The sequence below is a fragment of the Biomphalaria glabrata genome, chromosome 14, assembly GCF_947242115.1.
Source record: "Biomphalaria glabrata chromosome 14, xgBioGlab47.1, whole genome shotgun sequence".
Lineage (NCBI taxonomy): Eukaryota > Metazoa > Mollusca > Gastropoda > Planorbidae > Biomphalaria > Biomphalaria glabrata.
This window is the reverse complement of record NC_074724.1, coordinates 5,599,022-5,617,768: the sequence shown is the minus strand read 5'-3', so window position 1 is coordinate 5,617,768 and position 18,747 is coordinate 5,599,022. Positions and strand designations below refer to the sequence as shown.

The 18,747-nt window shown below is 32.5% G+C and overlaps 2 protein-coding genes across 4 annotated transcripts; one reads left to right on the top strand and one right to left on the bottom strand.

Moving 5' to 3' along the window:
- Nucleotides 1-624: 624 nt before the first annotated feature.
- LOC106055286 (uncharacterized) lies at nucleotides 625-10,751 on the top strand. 3 transcript variants are annotated; one of them, XM_056011617.1, is made up of 5 exons: nucleotides 625-703; nucleotides 2,114-2,258; nucleotides 3,467-3,549; nucleotides 4,758-4,921; nucleotides 6,045-10,751. In XM_056011617.1, the coding sequence occupies exons 2-5, from the start codon at nucleotides 2,222-2,224 to the stop codon at nucleotides 6,106-6,108; spliced, it is 348 nt and encodes a 115-aa protein (XP_055867592.1). In that variant the 5' UTR covers nucleotides 625-703; nucleotides 2,114-2,221; the 3' UTR covers nucleotides 6,109-10,751. The 3 variants fall into 3 exon arrangements, with proteins under 3 accessions (XP_055867592.1, XP_055867590.1, XP_013066930.2); XM_056011615.1 differs by having other exon boundaries at nucleotides 637-769; XM_013211476.2 differs by lacking the exon at nucleotides 625-703 and adding an exon at nucleotides 949-963.
- On the bottom strand, nucleotides 10,443-18,735 carry LOC106055284 (lachesin-like). Its single transcript, XM_013211473.2, has 7 exons — nucleotides 18,572-18,735; nucleotides 17,938-18,044; nucleotides 16,893-17,142; nucleotides 15,869-16,038; nucleotides 13,638-13,839; nucleotides 12,288-12,521; nucleotides 10,443-10,750 (listed from the first exon to the last, which is right to left on the bottom strand). The coding sequence occupies exons 1-7, from the start codon at nucleotides 18,624-18,626 to the stop codon at nucleotides 10,638-10,640; spliced, it is 1,131 nt and encodes a 376-aa protein (XP_013066927.1). The 5' UTR covers nucleotides 18,627-18,735; the 3' UTR covers nucleotides 10,443-10,637.
- Between the last annotated feature and the right edge of the window lie 12 nt (nucleotides 18,736-18,747).

Sequence of the window (18,747 nt, the reverse complement as noted above, 5' to 3'; positions counted from 1 at the left end):
CCTACCAGCGGGTAAATCCCGAGCCCCCACCGCTCCTGCTGGGGGATTTCAATTGGGTAGGGAGGATACCTATCTACCTATAGCTGCCTATATATATGATAAAGAAATAATTGAAAAACACATTTGAAGTTGTTGAATATTCAAAAATGCACAGTAAGGTAACAGTGGTCTATCGAAAATAGGATGTATTAATGGCTGACTGGGGTTGAGCGGTATGCGCGCTTGACTGTTGTTCGATCGTCCCGGGTTCATACACTGCTCGGTGCCGGTGCCATTCCCTTTGTGCTGCAGGAAGTTCGGACTAGATAGTAGATCATGTTCAACTCTAAAGGAACATCCACAAAATAAAATCAAACATTTTACAGGACAGCATGACAACGAGACAAAGAAAGTTTGAGAGCCACTGCTCCATAGCTTGTAATAATGTAAAAGATGTTCATAAACTGCTTCGAAATGTTAGTGTCAGTCGTTCAAAGGGAGATAATTAGTAAAATTTGAAGAAAAAAATCTAGATCTATTTTATATGCCAGTGAGTGATTTATTCGGCCTAAAATAGTTTAGGAAATTTCCAATTTTCCCTGCCTGGACCAGATCTATTTTTACCATGTAGGCCCTATGATATGATTTTTACATACCTAACTCCTTATCAGTTATCTTTGCTCATATGTAGATCTAGATTATATGACTGCATTTTTTAACCAGGGTGAATTTATAATTTAATAGATTCTTTAGATCTAGGTTGATCTTAAAGTACCTGAAACAAAAAACGGTAATTTTTACAAAAAACAAAACACGAAAGTTTGCTACAATATCATGAAAATGGCAATGCCGCAAATGCCTTCAAATGGTCAAAGTCAAGATTCTCAACGACGTTTAGGTTAACAAAACTTAGGAAGTTAAGTGTTCTGGATTCAGGGTGTGGGTGAAGTCCGGTGAAGATATATATAGATCTACGAATTCAGGGTATGGGTGAATGTAGCGTTGACTGGAATACATAAATAAATTAAATAGAAAGTTTTGTCAGTTAAAATTGGTAACCATTTGATTCGTAGTAGAAAATCAAAATTTATGAAAGAAAGATGCGATTGCATGACTACCGAAGCAAAAAGACGAAAAGATGACCATTTTATTCACACACGTTTAAGTGTTGTAAGGGCGCAATCATAGATCTAGATCTTTAATATAATATCTGTATTAACATAAAGGTCAACAATTAACTCTTTAATTTTAATAAAATAAACTGCTCTCTGTGCAGAGCTTGGTGTAAAGTCAATGCATGGGCTGCCCTCATGAAGATGTAATATCCTTCACTCCAAAGACGTGTTGGAGCAAGCTCACATCCCTCCTCATTAGTTCTACCAACCTTAGGAAAACCTAAGTCCCCAACCGAAAGTAACTCAGTTCTACAAATAAGTTGAATATATAGCCACATCCTTTATGTTGTTAACATCAGACATGTGCTTATATTATTGTCAGCATTAGATGTGGCAAAATATGCAGGTCACAACTGGGTTTGTGTGGTCTATGTGAAACATTGTAGGCCTACTCATGCATCATTTATTTTTAGAATTGAGGACAATTCCTAATTATTAATACAATATATATATATATGATCAGAGACAATTAATATTAACTATTAATTTAATCACCATTATTTGACACATTCCTTTCATATGTTATAGAATGAATTCTGCTTAAATTTAATTTAATTAGCAACTATTTATTTTTTAGTTATTGAACATGCTAAGCAGATTTATAGTTTATTTATAATTTTTAGCTCCTTAGGTTCTAGACTAAAAATTTTTTTAGCGTGTTGGCAAAACATTTTTTAAATACTAGATCAAATATATATCATTAATTCTTTTTATGTGTGTAACAGAGATCAGTGAATATATGATGCATAACGCTTGTTTTAAAAAAATCATTAAATAATTAAATAGAAAAAAAATAACATCACTAGTTAACAATAATCCCTAAAAATCTGATATCAAGTTAGTTGGATTCATTCATACCATTGCCTAACCATTTCTTTTTATTTAATTCAAATCGAAATCTGAGTTAATATGAGTTTGTTTTCTCTGTCTTATATGCTAAATGTTTGATTTATCCACAGTAAAGAAAAAAACACAAAAAAAACAACAGCAAACTGACTAAAAAATTTGTTGTCAAAACATTTCAACTGTGCAATCATTGTGGTATTTAATTTGAGTGTTTCTTAAACATGGCTGCAGTTTCTGAAGGATATCAATTTGAAGCAGGTAAGTATAAAATATAAGGAATTGTAATAAGCAGGTTGGCTGCCTGGTCATACGGTTTGCACGTTAGATTGCTGTTCTAACCTATTGATGATCCCAAGTTCAAACCCCCTGCTCCCCCCCTTCCCCCATCATCCTGCGGGAGAAAATTATCTTCAATTCTGAAGGAACATCAGAAACGTGTAAAACATTTTACTAAGAATTAGATTTAGTATTGAAAAAGCCATAAGCTATTTGAGATATGTTCAGATATCATGTCAGCTCTGTTACTAAATATGATTTTCAGATAGTGGGTTTAACTTATATACAATTACGAAGTATATAGATACTGAAGTAATAAATCTTTGAAAGTAACTATATATTTCTTAATTCTAAAACTGCAGTCAATTTCTGTAATATTGACAAGATTCAGAGAATGACCAGAAGATTTAATACCTCTAACATACTTGTTAAATGCTAATATTATTTCCTGCATACTCTTGTATTTGATGGAATTGACTGGCCTCTGCATTTACTAAAATGTATTTTGCACACATTTGTAGTTTAGCTTACATAATAGCACATGACTGTTTGGTTTGGTGGTATGTGTTTCAAACTACCATGGCGATGGTCCTGAGTTTGAATTCTGTCATCCATTGCCATTCTGCAAATGGTTTGGACTAGAACACAACAATCTTCTTTTCTGACATAACTTTTATCATTTTAAAATAAGTCATAGAAATAAAGAAAGAATAGAGGCATTAGGCAAAGATCAAATCTATAACTTTACATTTGGAGAATCTGCTTAAACCATGCAAAGATACACTTGCCAATCAGCCAGGGGCATATCTAGGAATTTTTTATCGATTGGGGGCAGGAAGGGGGTAGAAAATGACCTCTTTGGGAGCCCCTGCATTTTGCACCCCTATTACCAATGGCTCATATCCCCTCGTGTAGGGAGGAGGGGTGCCTGGGGGATTATCAAATTGTCTCCCCCCCTCCCCACACCCTGGCTACGCCACTGCAATCAGCTGTCATATCCATTGAAAGAAAACTTTTAAACAGCAGCTTTAACTAGCTAACAAACTTTGAAAAGGAGGTTCTTTGTAAGAGACTACTTCAGGAAAATTTCTGTTGATATTGTCACTGATTTTCGACTTAAAATTCCATATTCATGTTTGTCTTTTGTGATTTTTGCAAATCATGTTTTACCTGCACAATATATTTCACAGAAACCAAAACAGTGGAGGTTCTTCTCCTGCCCAAGAAGATAAAGGTCTTGTTTCAATTAAATACATCAGATAAAGTGAGATCAGTAAGTAGCCAAAATAATATTACTGTTAATTTTTGTAAAGGTGTGTTTGTTTGTAAAATGTTTTACATGTTTTGGATATTTCTTCAAAGTTGAAGATAATCTTCTTCCTAGTCCAAACCTCCCACAGGATGACTGAATATGGCAATGGGCAGGATATGAAAACTGTACCATTGACACACCAAACGACAGTCCATCATGCATGCTGCACTATCAGGTAGCCATCTGGGCTGAGTGATAAAGAGCTTGGCTTCCAAACTGAAGAGTTTTGAGTTTGAATGAAATTTTGAGCCGAGATTTTTAGGGTGCCCCTAAATCCACTCAGCTCTAGTGGGTTCCTGATTTATGTTTAGGAAGTAAATGTGGTAACTTGACGAGCTGTCCAGATGATGCCTTAGTTAACCATCGGCCATAAAAATAAAAGAGCTTTACCTCATCTGACACCATAATTCATAAACTCTGAAAGGAGTACTTCTACCTACCTTTAAATACTTATGAAAGTTAAAAACATTTAAAAATTATTAAAGAAAACTTTTTTTTAGTTTTATTAAGGTCATATCAGGTTATCTATGGTAAGGGTGTCATATATATATATATATGTGTCTTTTTTTTTTTTTACTTGTGCCTATTTTTTAAAAAGTTTTAAGTTAAAAAACATTTTCTTTTTTTTTTTTTTTAGAAACGTTTAGGTTTTTCTATGCAGAAGTAATTATCTGTGATGCTTCTAATAGATTCTTCTTCTTCTTTTTCGTAATTGTCATAAGAGTTGAGCCTAAGACTCTTGGAACTCTGGGCCTCCATCAGCCTGTCTAAACAAACTTCTGTCTGGGAAAGATTCAAGCAGATGAAAATTATTATACCCATATATTACTGATGGCTCATATCCCAAGATGCTCATATTTGAGGCAAGGCCAAAGCCTGAGAACACAGAGGAAATAATAGATAATATATTTAATATTTTAGATTTTGTAAAGAAATATTTTCAGGATAAATTTGACATATATCATTGTGATCTTTAAGTCAAGAAAAGTGTATCTTTTGAACAACTTTTACCAAAAAAAATAGTGCATAAAATATTTTTTTTTAGTAGCTGTTAATTTTATCATTATTATAGTTGTAATTAATGCTAATATTTCTAAAATATATGTCTATAGGCCAACAAATTGTAAAATGTAAGTATTCTTATTTAGATGTTACATGTTGTTTTTCAGGTGAAAGAAAAAATTCTAAGTCAAAATAATATTCCATACCCTATCAAATATATGATAGTGCTAATAAGCCTTCATGGAGATAGAATAGTACTGGATGATAATTTGGCAATGAGTCATTATATAGACTATTTACGACATGGTAGTCTGGAAGTTACATTGAAAAGGTAAGAAAAACCTCATTGTAAAATATAGTTAAAATGTGATAGGATAGAAAATGTAGAGGAATTTTTGTAAATTGACATAAAGTGGAGCTATATGAAAGTTCACAACATTGTTGTGCTCTGTATTTAGTTTCTCTGCCAAGTCTTTACCTGCATTTATTTTTAAATACTTGTCTCAGATTAAGCTCTCTTCATTATGATGTTATGTATTTAAAAAAAAAAAAATTTCAGTTGAACTTTAAAGAATTTAATATCATGAAACACATTGGAGCAATGGTTAATGATTAGAGAAAGAGTTCTATTTGATCAAGCAGCTGATTCTTTAAAGCGCAAATTTGAATCAAATAAATTTGATCTCTTGTAAAAATAACATACTTAGTTTTTATTTTGCTGCCTCATAAGGAAAAGTCATTACTTTTTTGGTACTGTCTCTGTTATGTTAAGGAAAGTTCCCCTTTCAGACCATGCGATGGTGAAGGTCATCTGTTTCCATGGCCCACGGTTAATGAGAGTGTCATGTGGCCAGCACAATGACCAACTGCCTTTCCTTTTCTCAAACAAATGTCAAGTATCCATTACAGTTGGCACACTAAAGATGATGAAATTGAAAATTCCTATCTTTTCTAAGATTTGAACCTGGGACCCTCCGGTTCAAAAGCCAAGCACTTAACCACTCAGCCATCCTGCCTCCCATGTTAAGTAAGATTTCATTATTGCCTTCATTGAACTTGGGTTAGGTGTAACTACTTTTTTTGTCATCCAAAAGCAAATATCTCTTAATCATTGAAAAAAAGGGAGTTTTGTGTTTTGCGATGTCAGATCATGGAAATACAATAAGGCTTTTTAAAAAAAATATTGCCCTAAGTACTTTAGTTTACTGAGAGTATGGCCTTTTGTTTAAGAAATTGAGCTTACATTTTTAAAAAACTAACTTTTCACCTACATATTTTTGCTTGTTGATCCATTGTCACTGATATGACAACCATTTAAGTATGACTGATTTATAGTGGCCATCTAATCTATCGACCTTGTATAATACAAAATCTCTTTGTCACTTTGTTTCATCTTAGTTTGGTCAGCTTCTTTTTGCCATTCCATTGATTTGTATATTATTTAATCTTTACAGCTTAGAGATAGAGCGACCACCAAGACCTGTAAAACTTCAAACCTTTGGAATTACACTCAAGTAATAGAGAGCTCTAATGTAAATAGTAATGTTAAATTGATGCATTGTTAACTTAAGATTGTGTTGATTTATACTATATATGTTTAATATTGTTTTACTAATAAGTTTAAAAGTATTGAATTTATTCAGAGCTAGTATTCCCCTTTCAGACCTTGAGATCTATAGGGCAGAGGATGTAAAGGTCATCTATTTCTGTTGCCCACAGTTAATGAAGGTGTCATGTGACCAGCCCAGGGACCAATTTCCATTACTTTCCTACAACTAATGTTAGAGTTGGGTGGAGGCAGAGGTACCCTAAAGATCCAAAATTGAAAATCCCAGTCTTCATCGATGCTCAAACGTTTTAGCACTTTACCACTGCACCTTCCAATGCAGCTTTATTGTAAAATAAATTAAAGTGAGTCCCTGCATGACAAGTTAAATAAAAACCTCCTTTTTAAAATTAAAACTGCTGTGGCTGTTTATCATAAAGCTGAGACTGCTTTCTTGATCCTTATTGCACATTCATTGTGATTACATATGCTAGCAGATTGTTACACAGTAAAAATTATCCAAGGTTTTGTCATTTAAAGCTGTTCAGTTTGGGTTCAAATCTTGGTGAAGACTGGGATTTTGAATTTCAGGATTTTTAGGGCGCCCCTGAGTCCACCCAACTCTAATGGGTACCTGACTTGAGTTGGGGAAAGTAAAGGCGGTTGGTCATTGTGCTGGCCACATCACATCCTGCTTGTTAACCATTGGCCAGAGAAACAGATGACCTTAACATCATCTGCCCATCATCATAGATCAGGAGGTCTGAAAGGGAAACTTTACTTATATATATTTTGACATTTTTTTAAACTTTGAAAATTCAGGGCTGGTTCTTTAAGTAATATTTTGATGATAGTTTCTTTCTTATGCATAGATTCACTGTTACATAACTAATATACAACCCATTGATGATTGTAACTCATCTCTAGAAGCATGATTTGCTTCCCCTTTTAATTAATTTGTGGGCCATTACATGTGGGAGGTTTCTGGGTAATAAATGATATCTATATATAATAAATTGACCCAAATTTTTGATGATTTAATTCTTGTTCTGTGTTTGTATTTATTTATTTTTTGGCATTAAGGGGGATAAGTCAACTATTATTCACAATGCAGTTAAAAATTTAATTGTTATACATATAGGAAATGTATGGAAACATAATTTTTCACTGTAGTCTCCCATTGCTATTCAATACACTTGGTCCAACATAGTCTTCCTGTGATTTTCAATGCAGTTGGTCCATGGTTGCACAAGCTTCCTGAAGCCCACATAAGAAAATTTTTGGTTAATCTGCATATGCACTGTTTCTGTCACTATTTAATCTGAAGCAAATCTACAGCCCCTTAATGTCTCTGAGTGGAAACAACAAGAAGTCTGATTGGAGCAAGGTTAGGACTATACTGGGATTGGGGGATGTGCCAGTACTTCAAAGTTTTTTATGTATTTCTGCCCAAGGTAAATCTTCCTACCACACATACACACAGAACATTGCCCTTCTTTGGTGCAGAGTTGAGCAGTCATGGTTAATGGCAGCACATTGACAATGGTACTCACCTGTGCAGGCACATCAACAATTAAACCATGCATTCAACATCTATGCCTCATGATAGTACTACCAAAATAAAGAAATATATAATTAGAATAAGGATAATAACACAGCAAAGCTCTTCCTTAAGTTTTCAGACTCAAAGACATTCAGCTTTTTTATATTTTGAGAACTACGTAACTTTATATCGATTAACAATTTATATCCACCAGCATTTATATTTATTACAATAATTTTAAAGGTATATTAATTTTGGAAAACTGTACTATTCTAGCCATAAAGGTTAGGTTCGATACAAATCCACTCTGAATAGGGTCTATAATATTTTAAAAGTATCATTGGTTCAGTAACTGTTTTAAGGTAACATTATTAGTAAAGTTATTCTCCATCTATTTTTTTTTTTTTTTTACTATTGGGTATTCTGAATCCACTCAGTAATTGATTTTATTTCTTTTCTGTACCTGCTGTGCATGTATGCTTTAATTACACTATAAAATACAATAGTTTTAGTACTAAACATCAAGCTAGGCACATAATAATATAATTATTTCAATGAGGTCTTTCTATCACAAGTGAATTAGATAGATATATAATGCTTGCACAACTCACACACAAATTAAAGGTAAACTGAATAATATATTTATAGTTGACATTTTTTTATTAATAGAAAAATATTTGCATATTTCAATTGAGAACAAAATGTACTCTACATAAAGTTGACACACTCAAATGAACAGTTCCTCACTTTTTTTTAAATGGAAAAACAAACAACAGGGCCAATACACACAAAAAAAAAAAAAATACCAGTAAGCAAGGTATCAGATCTTAGCACTATTATGTGCAACAATAGTCCAACGAAATTTAATTAATTTTTTTTTCTTTCTAGTTTCTATGCAATAAAGCTTTCTTTCTCTCTCCTTATAAACATTTCCTTGATTAATTTTGCTATTTTTTTTCCCCACTCTGAACATACACAGAATAAAAAAAATAAACCTGTTTCATAAACTTGGAGGTGACCCACTCACTTTGACACAAAATGTTAACAAGTACAAATTTGCTTATATTGCAGAGTATATACAAAGAAAACTGATAATCCACATCCTCACACTAGAACAGTGTTTCCCAAACTTTTTCCTTAACAGGACACTTCACACTATTTGAGTATTTCGTGGAACACTTTTGCTTAATTTTTTAGATTAATTCACGTGGTGGTCTACTGGTTACTTATCTACATAGTTTGTAGAACACCTAATCAGGTGTAATGTTCCCCGGAACAGTTTGGGAACCACTGCACTAGAATAAAAAAGAATGTTTCAATAAAAAAAAAGACTGTGGAGTCAAAAACTTCAGATTTGTTCTAAATGTAAAATAGAAATAGTAGTGGAGAAAGATGAAACAATATTGAAACTATGAGCATGAGATTGCTTAGTACAAGACTATATACACAAGTTAAGAACATAGTATTTTATATAAAACAATTTAAAAAAGTGATATTTAACATCTGATATGCTGCAAAATGTTTCAAGTTATAGTGACAACAACAGTAACTTTTAACCATAACATACAGAAAGAACATGTGTACATTAACTTTGACTACACATGCCAAATCTTAAACAGCTTGTAATGCACCTAATTGACTACAGCACAAGTCACAAAAGGTTTAACTGGCATGTTTTACTGTCTTAAAAACTAATTTAGATTTACATGTCATCAAATTAACAGTGACAGGATTTTTTAAATAATAGTGTTATAAAAATACTGGTTAGAACAGTGGACATTTTAACAAAACTAGCTTTCCTAAATGTCCACTCTGTATAATCTTTTTTTTCTGTTTGTACACATACACATCCTAGGACATATCACTTTAGCCATTCATTCATGCTCTTAGAAGATATACAGTGTGCCTCTTCATTTTATGAATCAGTTAACTCAAGCCACATTTTTAAAAATTCCTTTTGTATAGGGCATCTTATGATGCTCAATGTGCTCACATCCAATTTGTTTTGTGGACAAGTGGGGCCTTGAGGCGCTCAGTAAACGCAGCTGTGAAACTCTAGCCCCCTTGTTAGGTAGCCAAGTGGGTTTCGTCTCTCAAACTCACATTCCACTTGGACATACTTCTATTGACAATATTTTTTATGAAACAGCAATGCATTTCTTTCTCTGCTCTAGTTTTCAATGATAGAAAGATTAAATGATGATATCATTGATTTCAGCAGCTTATGCAAAATTTTGAAAGAAATAACATGTATAAAGTGAACATTATTCATCATGCCATTGTTTACAAGTTGAAACTATACAAATATTACTAATGTAAACTCAATATACAATGTACATTCATTCAAGTTAATCCTGTATCTAAAAATATCAAACCAATGTGCCAAAAGGCATACATATCGATTCCTGTCCACATACTGGTTCAATGCTAGATAAAAAGATTTACTGCTGCAGGCATTAACAAGTATGGTTCTAAGCTAGAAAGATATATCTTTATATGATGCTTCATATTAATGAAATTCAGCTATTGATAACACAACCTTTTCAAGCGCGTAACAAAAACTTAACATTCCTTGAATATACTTTACCTTACAAGCATTAAGAACCCCCACACACACAAAGTTACTATTGTTCATGACAGGATTGACAACCCCCAGTGTCCCGGTTTTCAAACCATTCAATTTGTAAGAAAACAACATACAATTAATGGAAAGGTCACAAGGCAAGACTATTTATATTTTTTTTGTAAGGTAATTTACAAAGGAAAAAAAAAATGTTTGTACTATTCACTTCTAATCATATAATACATACATTAGATTGGTTTCCAGGAATGCATGCTTATGCAAGGAATGTTTGAAGTAATAATCGGGTTAACAAAATCACCAGAAAAGATAATACAACCAACTTAGCTTGTAAATTACCTTACATTACTCATACAGTAATTAAACAGGACAAAACTTTAACAGATGTGAACAAGGGAGATAACCAACATTAAGATGATGGACAACTCTGAGAAGCTTGCTGCTGATGGTGGCAGAGAGGGACAGTTGGCACCTTGACACTCAGTGGTCTCTGTAATGAAAAGATTTTTGCACAAGTTAAATAAAGAGAACACATAAAGAAATAATCAAGCACTGCAATTAAGTGTTGTAGTTTACAAGTTATAAAGACTCAGTACCACTTGTCTCTTAGCTACTGGCCACTATAATGCATATGTGCAAGTGAGAGGTACCAAGAGAACGACATTAACATACTAAAGAATCCCAGAGTACACTTCCTTTTCCATGTAAATATTTCAATTAAATATTTTTAATTTTGATGACATTCAACTTAAGTGTTTAAACTTAAAAACAATGAGCAACAAATTTATTGACAAGGAAGAATTGTTATTTTGTGGTTCTCTTGAGTATGTTTTTCTTTTTTTCAGACATTGTGACTAATGCCTATGAAGTTGGATGGACTCAGCAGCACCTTTAAATACTAAAATTCAAAATCCCAGTCATCATCAGTATTTGATTGAAGCCAATTATTTAAACGTTCAACCATCCTTCCCCCATAATGTTTTTTTTTATTAGCTAAGTAATGAGTAAAGTTACTATTTCAGATTTTGCAGATTCTGTTTTCTGTGTTGAAGTTAACAAGGGTGTCGTGGCCAGCACAACATCCAACCCTCTTTTCTTTCCCCAGCTATATCACATATCCATTATAGTTGGGTGGACTTTGAGACATCAAAAAAAAAAAAAATATATAAAAAATTCTTAAGTTAAAAATCCTGAAATTGTAACCCATAAGTTTGATCATTACAACACAAAACCTATTAATATAGGTTTTAGTGCTTATTCTTCTGAAAAAGAAAAGTTAGCCATGGCTTAACCATCATGTTAAATCTTTTTTGTAAAGTAGATATTTTAAAAGGCGCTGATACATCCTTAGTATAAGCTTACCAGACACCAGCACACCCATAGGAGGACAAAGACATACAAAGCTAAACAAAAAAAAAAAAAGTAACTTAAAAAGCTATTCTTAGACCTTCAGTGTATATGATGAAACATGTTAGTAAATCATGTGCTGTAAAACTACTAGATCATAATTTCTCAGACAATGTGACTTTTCAAAGAATTTCATCATTCACTTAAAAATAGAGTGCATGTGCATGATATCTTGTTAAGTCTACATTATGTGCCTATAACTAAATCAATGGTGAATCAATCTCTCTTTTGTGGACGAATTGTTGATTAGCAAGAAATGTTCTTTCCACATTGATTTGACTTGTTAGGCATTCCTTCAGAAATGTAGATAAATATAGCAAGCAATGTCAATGTCCCAGTCCACACTGGGGGAAAAGCCTTCTACTTAAAGATAATCCAGCCCATGCCAAATAACCTGACAGCCATTCATACCATAACAGTATGCCCACAATAATAAAAATTACAGAGATCTCCAGGAACAGGTTGCTTGTAAACATTTTTGCATGCCTGCTGAATATAGGACATGATCTCTATAAGTATGTCTGATAACTATTCTTATGTAGTATATGCTGTTTACTACAGTAATTGTTTAGCCTGAAAAATTAAGTTGTAGAACCTAATAAATTTCATTCAATTCTTACCAAAAAGCACAATGGTAGAATTAGCTCTACCGAAATTGTTCTCAGCTATACAGTAGTAAGTTGTGTAGTCATTAGCCTGGACGTTGATGATCTTCAAAGTATACCAGCTCTCCATGGCCTTTAAGTTCTGCAAGTCTTTTGTCTGCTTGTTGATGTCATACTTTTCATCATCTGTAATGCGGACACGTCCATTGTTGACTACACGCTCCCATGTAACAGTCGGCTCTGGATGACCTGCAGAGAAAAAAAAAAAAAGAAGAAATAGTGGTTACAGAACAAAACAGAAAAGAAGGTTATGTATTAAAGTTTGGTGTTGAATAATATTGTAAATAAAAACAACAAATATAAAAAATTCAATGAAGTATGCATAATATCTTTTAGTAATGTATAAATTTCCCTACAAGTGACTAGATATTTGTTTTACATGATTTCTACCTTAGTATTTGGAAGTTTACTTGAAAGGTAAAGTTTTTTAACTTTATTATTTGAATTTTAAACACTATAGTCAGCATGTGTTATGATTGATGAAAGTATTTTGCTTTAGATTTAAAATTTATTTTATCAGATGGGTTTGATTATTGTGAATTTGTTGAATCAAATATGAGTGAAGTTGTTTATTTATTTGAATTGATTATATTCCAGATACAATGTTTAATTCCAGCTGTTTTACCCCTTCATATAATCCAACTTGACTTAAAAGCACAATTCAAATTGAGATATAAAATTCAAAGCACTTTAATCCATAGATCCAACAATTGTTTTAAAATTCCATATAGCCAAACATTTGCTACACACATTTACAACAAGAACAAATGAAAATCAAAACAAATTAACCTTCTTCTCCCTTAATAAGGAGTTTGCATGCTTTTTAGAATACTAGCCTAGATTTTACTGGAAAAAATTGAATGGAAATTCCAGAAACTGTGATGTCACACATTTATTTCATTCACTACTCAAAAATGAAACAAGCAAGTTCAAAGCTAAACTCAAGATTTCTTTGTAAAGAATACACTTACAATCAAAATTATGCAACACAAAAGTTTTTATATTCCCCTCCCCTAACCCTAACCCACATTACATGTCAATTGCATTTTAAATTTTTTTTTTAAATTGTAGTGAGTAATAGGATCTAGCTGAGCCCAGAGGCGATTATTAATTATTTCAAAATTTAGACTTATGGTTTTTTTTTCTTTTTTTTTCCAATATATAAACAGTCTTCAAATCTGTCAAGTTATCTTAGCAGTTGTAACTGCTTTAGGTCTGAGATGTACTGATTTTAATAAAGCTTTAACTCAATTTTATAAAAAAAATTAATAAATAATGCACCCTGTAACTAGCATACAAAATTACCTTGCACAATGCATTCCAACTTGGCATAAAACCTTCGGTTCTGTGCCTGGCCAACTGAGTCTTGAACTACTCTTGTTCTTGGAGCGTGGAACACCAGAACTTCTGCTAAATGTTCGGCTGGAGGTTTAATAAAATTATCAGCCACACAACGGTAGATACCCATGTGTTGGATGTCCACATTCACCAGGGGAAGATTCTCACTCTAAGAAACATTCAAAATGCAATAATTTTGTTATTTGGTCTATCTTACTATGTATGATTGTTCAAGTAACATGCTGCAATGTTTGTTACACATTTTGACAAAATGCAATGTAAGTTACATCTGTAAATAAATATCCTGCGAAATGTTTCACTGGTTGTGGCTACTTTTGTTCCTGATACTGACCCACTCATACTAATTATTTTTTTTTATAAAAATTGATTATGAAATAGTACAATGATATCTATTGCTTTGTGTTTTATAAAAATTATCTTTTTTAAGGCCCTGTTAATATATTAATAGACATCAAAGTTCATTTAAAGAATATGTACACAACAAACACCTGATTTCATAAAACATAAATAAAAAAAAAAAAAGACTAAAATCTAGTAACTTTAAGGAAGATAAATGTTTGTTCTCAAAGTAGTGAAGCATGTGGTTTGTCTGAGCTTAATGGAGAGGATATTCACATTAAGAGCTTTTTATAACTTATATGTATTCAGTACTTGGTTCAGAAATGTAGAGTTCCCTTTTCAGAACTATCTATAGGGACAATGATGAAGAGATCATCTATCTATATGGCCAACGGTTAACCAAAGTGTCAAGAGGCCAGCACAATGGCCAACTGCCTTTAATTTCCCCAACAAATGTCATGCCATTAGAGCTGGGTGGACTATATTGATATTCAATATCTCAGTATTCATCAAGATTCTAATCTGATATTCTTAGGATCAAAAGCTAGGTGCTTGTAAAATGTTTGTAAAATGTTTTACATTTTTCGGATGTTCCTTCAGAGTTGAAGATAGTTACTTCCTAGTCCAAACCTCCCGCAGGACGACGGGGGATGGGAGCGGGCAGGGTTTGAACCCTGGACCATCGATAAATCCGAACGACAGTCCAGCGCGCAAACCGCACGACCAGGCAGCTTTAACTCTTTCTCTCCGTAATTATATTCCGCGGTCAGACCAAATTATTCATTTTACTCATATATATTGCACTACCCTGTTATGATTAAACTTTAATAACTTTTTTGTTTGTTATCAGAAAATGTTATATTTGATACACAATCAAAGGAAAATGCAAACCCTTTTTAGATAATTTAAAAATATGTTTATAAAACGAAAATAAAAGTTTATTTTGGATAGTGAGACTCCGAAGGTAAAACTTATTGACTATGGACGAGTCTCCCTTAAAACTAGATCTCAACTTGATCTAGGCAATATTTTATGATCCAAATTAAATAAAGTCTTTTTTTATGATATATATTTATATTCTCACAAAATGTAGAATATAACATATGTAAAACATTTATATTAATTGTCTTGAGATCACAATCCCATTTCACACCCCATATAAAAATTAATATAGAAAAATAGAGCCTTTTTAGCCCCCACTCTTTAAAAACATCGTTTTTTTCTGCAAAAAGACGAACAAAATGAAAAAAAAATCTGTATTTTTTTCTAAAGTGAAACTACTTATGATTTATTTATAAGCAATTAAAAGCCTTTTGTAAGGAAAGATAATAAAATAACTGACTTTTTAAGCATAGACGATAATATTGTTGATTAGGTTGCATAATGGGATAAAATCAATGATGATATAGTCGGTTAGGAGAGAAAGAGTTTATATTTAGCAACCAGGTCCCTAAGTTCAGAAAGACAAAGGGGATTTAATTACTGTTCATGCATGACTATAGCCATGAAACATCTTTATATTAATTGTTTTTTCATAATGCTTTCATAAGTATTGACAGTAATTAAAAGAAGAATCAAAAGAAAATAAGCAATGTGGCTGATTTTCTGCATCAGCAGGGTATCTTTTTTTTTAAAGTGTTAAGAAAAAGTTAAACAAATAGATACAGTCAGTTGACAAAGTTTTATAACAAAGACTATTAGATATTAGATCTGTCATAAAATAAGAAGATTGTCCTAAAATAATAAACCCAAATTGGCAATTTCAGCATCACAAAGAAACTATGAGCAGCCCAATAATGCAAAGAGAAAATATCTCTGAAGTTGTGGATTACACTTACTCTGAACTGAGCAACTGGAGTGGGAAGAACTGGCAACAATCCACCATCCAATCTGACCCAGGTTATGTTAGGGAAGGGAATCCCAGTAGCTGAACACTGTAGTGTAGAGTTCTGTCCCCTGTTCACTTGCAGCACTGCAGTTGTATCACCTGTCCTAATGGTTGGGGCAACTGTGACAAAAATATAGAAATACTTCAAGTCAATTTAAGATTGTATTTTACTTTTATTAGCAATCAAAATGAGAGGGGGTAAAATAACAATTTGTATTAAATCGGTAAAAAAATATTTTGCAATTTCTTAGACAAACAAATAATTACTTATTATGTAATTTTCACTTTCTGTATTTAAAAAAAATACACAATTCTAAAAAATAATTAGGAAAATCCCTTTATGAATGCTTCTATTAATGCAAAATACTGAAAATGAATTAGGAAAAACACTTTTTAAATGCTTTCACTAACTATTTAAATGTAATCTGTTATAGTCAAGATGGAAGGCCATACAGACAAAAGCAGGCCCAAATCTTAAAAGATTAAATGGAATGCTTATGCTAATTCTAAAAAACGCCATACTATACACAGTATTTTTTTTCCCCAGAAACTTTTTCTAATAAAACAATTTGATTTTACAATTGCAATTTAAGTCTTTTTATTTTATCTAAAAAAAAAAAAAATCAGTGAAATCTGTCACTAATTTGCTAATTCTAAAAGCGCCATACAAAGTTTTTTTTTTCAGAAACCTTTTCTACTAAAATATTTGAATTTGAATTGCAAAAGTCTTTTCACATTATCTAAAAAAAAAATTATCAGTGAAATATGTCAAAACTGGTTAGAATGATGATATACACAGAATTTCAACAGCCTGAAAATGAGCAACACAAAACAGTCCAGCACTTAAATTTCTTGCTGCTCAGTCTAATAGATTCTCAATTTGATAAAATGGAAACGTGGTTAACATTCAGTCTTGACCAGGTAGGTAATAAATAAATTACAAAGCAATATTTTACTACAGGAAATAACTATACCTTGCACTGTTAATTGTCCTTTCTTTGTTGGCCATTTGTTGTTCTCCACGGACTGTATACGTACAGTGCACTGGTACCAACCAGCATCTTGTTGGCGCAAGCGACGAATGACCAGCATGTAGGTGACGCGATCTACATTTTTTCTGACCTGAACTTCATACTTTCTTAATCCACCAATGATATCATTCATGACTTCAATAGTTTCACCAACAGATATTGTCTGTTTGTATTCCTCATGATACCATGTCACCTGAAATGTATTAAAAGAGTATTAAATAATTAATTAATTAAGCTCACATTTTAAGATAATTATAAGAAGTATAAGAAGAGTCTGTGTCGGCTCTATTGAAGTTGTTGGTGAACGGGTGTGGCGGGTGGGGGAGGAGCTGGCTAGGGCATGTGACCATTGACCACTGGGGTGGTAATTTTCATACGAGCGAAATGACTCTGGACCAGAAGAATGTTTTTTGGACAATCCGATGGTCTAGACGTTAAGTTCGCAATGTGCATTATCGCTAGGCTGTGTTGTCGTTTCCAGGGTCACTGGTTCGAGCCTTGGTCGACACAGTACCTTATTTTCATCTCATTTTAATTCACTACTTTCTCTCATTTAAAAACTTGGTCCCTGGTGCTGCTGTTCATTTAATATGTATGCATCATCGGTTTGGTTGCACAGTATTGCTAGCATAAAGTGGCAGATCTGAGCTGCTGTGTATTGTAATGTTCATAGTGAGACATGGCTGCTACTTTGTCACATTCTTCTTCTTCTAACCATGTTTTTGGCTGATGAGTTGTATGCACATTTGCAGACTGAAAAAATAGTGAGCTATTTTCTTCAGTTGTTCATCACTGCCATACAGTGTGTTGGTTATGTTGAGCTGTAGTGGTAGTAGGGTCTGCCTAAGGTGGAACTTTGTCAAATTAAATGTGATATAATTATTTATTTTTATCTGCCATTTTTATATTTATTAGGTTTTAAGTTACTAATTCAAATTAATGCATCATATTAAATCTGTACATACTACATAGTACTCAAGTCACTTACAGTATTTTCATTCAAGCGAGCAACTGTACAATTGATGCGACCTGTTCTTCCAATAGGCTGGACTTCAGGCCAAATTTCATCAACAATTTCAGGTTGCTGAGCTAAAACTGAAGAAAAATCAAGAGATGTCGTAAACAAATAATTTTTAAAAATCCTATATCAGCTATTAGATCTTCATGTAAACTACTATATATTATATCAAACAAAATCTCTAACTAGATGATAGATAAATAGATCTATTTAACTATCTGAATAATAATCTATTTATACTATACTGAGAGAATGTTTACTCTAGTCTATAGACCTCTTCAACATATGATAGTACATAACATACTACATGCTGAACTCTACATTCTCACGCTGTGACTGTGAGTTTAAACTAATTAAACTAAACTAGATCTAGTTTTATAAAGACAATAAAGACACTTAAAAGTGACAAAAGGTTTGAAAAAGTCTTAATAATGTAGATCTAGAGACTAGACCAATCTAGAAGTTGTTAAAGTTAAACTTTAAAGTGTTTAACTTGGTTTAAGTCATTAACTTGTCTTATAACTATCATTTAAGTTTACCCAATAAACTACTCTAGTCTAACTAGATTTATAATCTAGATCTATTCTAAATCAATAAAACAAACCTTTAGTGCTCAATAGAAATACTGCCGCTATACTATTAATAATAAGCGGTAACATTTTATACAGATTTAACAAGTTCTAGTTTAGACCTCATAAAATTATCCACATATTTTTGGAGGTCTTCAAGAGAAACAAAATATTGACCGGAAGCAGGAAGAAGAAGATGACAAACGCAGGT

What these genes read in the sequence shown, in the direction of transcription:
- LOC106055286 (XM_056011617.1), top strand. Translation starts at nt 2,222, where the DNA reads ATGGCTGCAGTTTCTGAAGGATATCAATTTGAAGCAG. An exon ending in CATCAGATAAAGTGAGATCA is followed by an intron (nt 3,550 to 4,757) that starts GTAAGTAGCCAA and finishes GTTGTTTTTCAG; the next exon opens with GTGAAAGAAAAAATTCTAAG. An exon ending in CTGGAAGTTACATTGAAAAG is followed by an intron (nt 4,922 to 6,044) that starts GTAAGAAAAACC and finishes TAATCTTTACAG; the next exon opens with CTTAGAGATAGAGCGACCAC.
- LOC106055284 (XM_013211473.2), bottom strand. Translation starts at nt 18,626, where the DNA reads ATGTTACCGCTTATTATTAATAGTATAGCGGCAGTATTTCTATTGAGC. An exon ending in ATTTCTATTGAGCACTAAAG is followed by an intron (nt 18,045 to 18,571) that starts GTTTGTTTTATT and finishes ATTTTTCTTCAG; the next exon opens with TTTTAGCTCAGCAACCTGAA. An exon ending in GTTGGAATGCATTGTGCAAG is followed by an intron (nt 12,522 to 13,637) that starts GTAATTTTGTAT and finishes TTTTCTCTGCAG; the next exon opens with GTCATCCAGAGCCGACTGTT.